The sequence below is a fragment of the Entelurus aequoreus genome, linkage group LG10 (assembly GCF_033978785.1).
Source record: "Entelurus aequoreus isolate RoL-2023_Sb linkage group LG10, RoL_Eaeq_v1.1, whole genome shotgun sequence".
NCBI lineage: Eukaryota > Metazoa > Chordata > Actinopteri > Syngnathiformes > Syngnathidae > Entelurus > Entelurus aequoreus.
In genome coordinates, this window is record NC_084740.1 from 44,095,985 (window position 1) to 44,103,225 (window position 7,241).

Consider the following 7,241-nt stretch of genomic DNA (forward strand, 5'->3'; position numbering starts at 1 on the left):
GAAATGTAGATGAATGCATGTGAGTTATAAGCTGGTACTTGGCACATGCTAACATTACTACGCTAACTTTTTTTTAAAGAAATGTTCAAACCCCGTTTCCATATGAGTTGGGAAATTGTGTTAGATGTAAATATAAACGGAATACAATGATTTGCAAATCCTTTTTCAACCCATATTCAGTTGAATATGCTACAAACACAACATATTTGATGTTCAAACTGATAAACTTTTTTTTGGGGGCAAATAATCATTAACTTTCGAATTTGATGCCAGCAACACGTGACAATGAAGTTGGCAAAGGTGGCAAAAAAGAGTGATAAAGTTGAGGAATGCTCATCAAAGACTTATTTGGAACATCCCACAGGTGAACAGGCTAATTGGGAACAGGTGGGTGCCATGATTGGGTATAAAAGTAGATTCCATGAAATGCTCAGTCATTCACAAACAAGGACGGGGCGAGGGTCACCACTTTGTCAACAAATGCCTGAGCAAATTGTTGAACAGTTGAAGAAAAACCTTTCTCGAGCAGCCATTGCAAGGAATTTAGGGATTTCACCATCTACGCTCCGTAATATCATCAAAGGGTTCAGAGAATGTGGAGAAATCACTGCACGTAAGCAGCTAAGCCCGTGACCTTCCATCCCTCAGGCTGTACTGCATCAACAAGCCACATCAGTGTGAGTCTTATAACCTGCTACTTGACACATGCTAACATTACGATGCTAACTTTTTTTAAAAGAAATGTAGATGAACGCCTGTGAGTCTTATAACCTGGTACCTGACACACGCTAACGTTAGCATGCTAACATTACTATGCTAACTTTTTTTGAAAGAAATGTAGATGAACGCATGTGAGTCTTATAACCTGCTACCTGACACACGCTAACGTTAGCATGCTAACATTACTATGCTAACTTTTTAGCCAGTTTTGCACTTAGCCATGATAAATCACAGATGATTACTATAATTATTAAAAGCTGCTTTAGAAAAGAGCACATCATTTGTACACAAATGCAGTTTTAGAATCTTTAGTCTTCCCCAATGTCTTCCAGGAAGGTTTTTTAAAGGTCATTTCTTGGACCCAAAGCCGTTTGACCTAAAGTTCCTCCAGGATGCGTAATACTGCCAGCAAGCGCTCCAGTCGGTCGTACAAGTGTAAAAGTAAGCCAAGCGGCGTTCTTGCTGACTGTGAGTTGTTGTCTTCTGCAGAGAGGCTGGAGTCTGAACGCAGACAGCTGCTACTCCTTCAGCAGTCAGCAGCAGCGCACCGAGGACGTCAACATCCCCTCCACGGAGCTCGCCCAGCAGGTCATAGAGTACGCACGCCAGCTGGAAATGATCGTCTAACACACACACTCACACACACACCATCCCAGTACCATTTTTTGAAACCCAGAAAATAGTCTGTCTGAAGTTTGAGCACTAACACGTGCAGCAGACCTCCTGTATCGCCCCTTCTGGTATCCTAGCAACCTACAGCCCCCGCCCCCCTTTGTAATCCACTGTGTCGACGGGACAAAAATCCACTTTTGATGTTTTGCTTCCATATTGAAGCCACCGCTCCTGTTTTTGTAAACACAAAGCAGCACCCACTCTACTGCCATCTTGTGGCTGACAATGGAAGTGTTTGTCCAACGGGAGCAATAAATGACTTCTAACCTCCGCAAAGGTGTTTTTATTGAGGGCCACATGGCTGCCATCAGATCATACTTGCCAACCTTGAGACCTCCGATACCGGGAGGTGGGTGGGGGGGTGGTTAAGAGGGGAATATTTTTAAGCTAGAATTCACCAACTCAAGTATTTCATATATATATATGTATGAAATACTTGACTTTCAGTGAATTCTAGCTATATATATATATTTATTTTATTTTACATATAAATAAAAGAAATACTTGAATTTCAGTGAATTCTAGCTATATATATATATATTTATTTTATTTTACATATAAATAAAACAAATACTTGAATTTCAGTGAATTCTAGCTATATATATATATTTATTTTATTTTACATATAAATAAAAGAAATACTTGAATTTCAGTGTTCTGGAGGCTATCCAGTAGATGGCAGTATTGTCCTGTTGTAAGAGTGTCACAACATTGCTGTTTACGGCAGACGAACTGCTTTACGGTAGACTAAACGTGACTGCTGTTGTTGTGTGTTGTTACCGCGCTGGGAGGACGTTAATGAAACTGCCTAACAATAAGAAACCAAGAACTCGCCCTCGATCATTCTACAGTTATGACGTCATTGGGCAGGCAAGCTGTTTATATTGTGGGAAAGCGGACGTGAGAACAGGCTGTCCCCACTCAGGTCCGCATTGAGCTGGAGGGGGCGTGGCCTCCAGCTCCGGCGGAATACCGGGAGTTTGTCTGGAGAAAATTTCTGCCGGGAGGTTGTCGGGAGAGGCGCTGGATACCGGGAGTCTCCCGGTAAAAACGGGAGGGTTGGCAAGTATGCATCAGAGGGCCCTTGAACATCCATCCATCCATCATGTTATGAATCCTATTTTTACAACCACTATAAATCTCAGACGCTAAAATTCTATTGTAAAATGTGCAATGTTTTGTTATACAGCAGATAAACGGAACGGACAAACAGTAGCAATAACTACAGTTTTTACAGTGGAAGCAGAAAAATGCTACCAATTTTTTTTCACTGTAAAATTCTACCAATTTTTTACCCTAAAGGAAATGTTTTCAGTTCACAATTTGATGGATAACTTGTTTAAAAATCATGATATTCAAGTACTTACTTGGATCTTAAAGAAAATAAATATTTTTTTGCACTATTAAAAATATATTAAATTGCATGCACTACCTTTTTTTTTTTTCCTCTCAAAAATAGATACATTTGGTGAGAAAAGAAGCGTACTAAAGAAGTGTATTGCAGCAAGTAGATGTGAAAGTAGAACATGAAATATGCTCATTACATAAAATATTTCACACCTTTTATATCATTCCTTTCACACATTGATGATGAAAACCAGAAAGTTGTTGATCATACATCACATGTTTGTTTCACACGGAAGTTGTCTTGCTGACATGAAGGAACCTTTGCAGGCTGAAAAATACCTATTTGACTTTTTAGAGGAAATGAAGATTTTCCGCAGGAAGATAAGAATAAAAGGAATATTATGAACCCCAAAGTCCAGTCACATGTTCAAAGGCTTGGGGCGTCCAAACTTATTCCCACTGAGGTCTGCACACTGAAACATCTAATGACAATTTTCATATTTTGCATTTTTGAAATTGATGTGTAATTTTGATGATCATATATATTCATATATATGATTTGCACATACATTTAAACATACATGTATATGTAATTCACATATAATGTATATATATATGTGTATATATATATTTTTTTTTTATTTTTTATTTTTTTACCCAGGAAAGTCCCTTTGAGATTAAGAATGTCTTTTCCAAGTGAGTCCCACACCTTGAAAACCAGTGTAGGTGTCAGTGGGAGCAAGGTGGGTGAAGTGTTGTGCCCAACACACCACGGCCGTGACGTGGTGTGTGGTGGAAGCTGGAATTGAACCTGCACCGTCAAGTTGTCAAGAATACGTTTATATACATAAATATATATGTATATATACATATGTATAAAAACATATATGCACATACATATATGTGTATATATTGATACATATGTATGTATGCATACTTAAACATGTATTTACATCTACATATATATATCTACATACACTACCGTTCAAAATTTTGGGGTCACATTGAAATGTCCTTATTTTTGAAGGAAAAACACTGTAAACTAGTCTTAACTTGAAAGAAATACACTCTATACATTGCTAATGTGGTAAATGACTATTCTAGCTGCAAATGTCTGGTTTTTGGTGCAATATCTACATAGGTGTATAGAGGCCCATTTCCAGCAACAATCACTCCAGTGTTCTAATGGTACAATGTGTTTGCTCATTGGCTCAGAAGGCTAATTGATGATTAGAAAACCCTTGTGCAATCATGTTCACACATCTGAAGACACTTTAGCTCGTTACAGAAGCTACAAAACTGACCTTCCTTTGAGCAGATTGAGTTTCTGGAGCATCACATTTGTGGGGTCAATTAAACGCTCAAAATGGCCAGAAAAAGAGAACTTTCATCTGAAACTCCACAGTCTATTCTTGTTCTTAGAAATGAAGGCTATTCCACAAAATTGTTTGGGTGACCCCAAACTTTTGAACGGTAGTGTATATATATATATACATAAATATATATATATATATATATATATATATATATATATATATATATACATATGTATAAAAACATATATATGCACATACATATATGTGTATATATTGATACATATGTATGTATGCATACTTAAACATGTATTTACATCCACACATATACATATATATATATATATATGTATACATACATACATATACATATATATATATATATACATACATACATATATATATATATATATATATATATATATATATATATATATATATATATATATATATATATATATATATATATATTATACGTATACAGAGGTCCACAAGTTTTTGCACACCCTGCAATTTTGCAAGTTCTCCCACTTAGAAATGAGGGAGAGGTGTCATCATAGATGTATTTCCACTGTTAGAGACATCATCTAAAAAGAAAAATCCGGAAATCACATTGTATGATTTATTTGTATGTTACTGGGGTTCATAAGTATATAAGTATATATATATAAGTATATATGTGTACTGTCAAAGCGCTTTGAGTACCTTGAAGGTAGAGAAGCGCTATACAAGTATAACCCATTTATTTATTTATTTATACATACATACATATATGTGTATATACATACATATATCAATCAATAAATGTTTATTTATATAGCCCTAAATCACAAGTGTCTCAAAGGGCTGTACAAGCCACAACGACATCCTCGGTACAGATTGTGTATATACATACATATATGTGTATATACATACATAAATATATGTGTATATATGTATATATATATATGTACATATATACATATTAGAGATGTCCGATAATATCGGTCTGCCGATATTATCGGCCGATAAATGCGTTAAAATGTAATATCGGAAATTATCGGTATCGGTTTTTTTATTATCAGTATCGTTTTTTTAAAAAAAAAATTTTATTTTTATTAAATCCACATAAAAAACACAAGATACACTTACAATTAGTGCACCAAACCAAAAAACCTCCCTCCCCCATTTACACTCATTCACACAAAAGGGTTGTTTCTTTCTGTTATTAATATTCTGCTTCCTACATTATATATCAATATATATCAATACAGCCTGCAAGGGATACAGTCCGTAAGCACACATGATTGTGCGTGCTGCTGGTCCACTAATAATACTAACCTTTAACAGTTAATTTTACAAATTTTCATTAATTACTAGTTTCTATGTAACTGTTTTTATATTGTTGAACTTTCTTTTTTATTCAAGAAAATGTTTTTAATTTCTTTATCTTATTTTACTAATTTTTTAAAAAAGTACCTTATCTTCACCATACCTGGTTGTCCAAATTAGGCATAATAATGTGTTAATTCCACGACTGTATATATCGGTTGATATCGGTATCGGTAATTAAAGAGTTGGACAATATCGGCATATCGGATATCGGCAAAAAGCCATTATCGGACATCCCTAATACATATGTATACATATATATATACACATATGTATACATATATATATATATATATATATATATATATATATATATATATATATATATATATATATATATATATATATATATATATATATATATATACAGTATATGTATACATATTAAGGCTGTAAATCTTTGGATTTCCCTCAATATCGATTCTTGGGGTCACGATTCGATTCAAAATCGATTTTTTTTTCAATTCAACACGATTCTCGATTCAAAAATGATTTTTTTTAATTTTTTTTATTTATTTTTAATGAAAACAATACACAACAATACCATAATAATGCAATACAATTTCAAAACCAAACCCGACCCAGCAACATTCAGAATAGCAATAAACAGCAATTGAGAGCAATTGAGAGGAGACACAAACATGACACGGAACAATCTAAAAGTAGTGAGACAAAAATGAATATTATCAACAACAGTATCAATATTAGTAACAATTTCAACATAGCAGTGATTAAAAATCCCTCATTGATATTATCATTACAAACATTAATAAAAAATAAAGAACAATAGTGTCACAGTGGCTTACACTTGCATCACATCTCACAAGCTTGACAACACACTGTGTCCAATATTTTCCACAATGATAAATTAAGTCATATTTTGGTTCATTTAATAGTTAAAACTAATTTAAATAATGGATCCCATATTCCAATATATGACTCATTATTATCTCAACTAAATGCAGTTTTTTCTACTGATATCATCTCCATAGCTTGTGTGTACCAGTCAGTATGAGTTGGACTATCGACATCTTACAACATTTTAATATTACCCTTTTTGTTATTATGCATATTGAAAGAAATGCATTTTTACTCTTTGATGACACGTTTCTAAATTGATGTAGATCCCCAAGAATACAAGTTTGCAGTGTCATTGGGATGTTTATATTAAGGACTGTGATTGCTTCTTTTGTTGTTTTCAACCATAACTCTTTTATTCTCTGACATTCCCACAATAAATGAACAAGAGTTGCCTCACTTCATATATAACTTGCTATCTACTACACCAATTTTAAACAGCTGAGAAGATGTAAAATACAATCTCTTCAATATTTTAAATTGAGTCAGTTTATCTTTAATGTTTCTGAAGGGCTTATTGGCATTTTTCCAAATATCATTCCATGATATGTCTCTTTCATCGAAAAAGTGGAAGTCCATTATCCATTTCCGAACACATGCATCATTTGCATTTCTAGTGTGGTGTTCATTTATTATTCCATAAAATAGTTTAATTAATTTCTTAAATGTATCTTGATTAAAGAGTGCATCTTCCAGTTCATGGCTATTTAAAGACATACTTTCAGATTATATGCATTTATTTACAGCGTGTTTTAAAGAGATACAATTTAAACAATGATTTCTGGGTACATTATATTGATCAACTAAATCATTGAACGGTTTAAAAGAGTTTTTATTAATAATATGATGAGGTTTAGTAATACCTCTGTCTTTCCATGTTGTCCATTTAACCACATTTTTGTTAATTATGATATTAGGATTGTACCAAAGCGGTTGATTGACAGATGTCATTGACTTGAT

The 7,241-nt window shown here is 33.7% G+C and overlaps 1 protein-coding gene across 1 annotated transcript in view; it reads left to right on the forward strand.

Annotated features, from left to right (window-relative positions):
- The window catches only part of psmd8 (proteasome 26S subunit, non-ATPase 8), a 28,041-nt gene extending 26,379 nt beyond the window's left edge, over window positions 1–1,662 (forward strand). The window contains exon 7 of the mRNA XM_062060949.1: window positions 1,210–1,662. Within this exon, the coding sequence (XP_061916933.1) occupies window positions 1,210–1,347 (138 nt within the window). The 3' untranslated portion in view covers window positions 1,348–1,662. The remainder of the gene's footprint in view (window positions 1–1,209) is intronic.
- The last annotated feature ends 5,579 nt before the right edge of the window (window positions 1,663–7,241 follow it).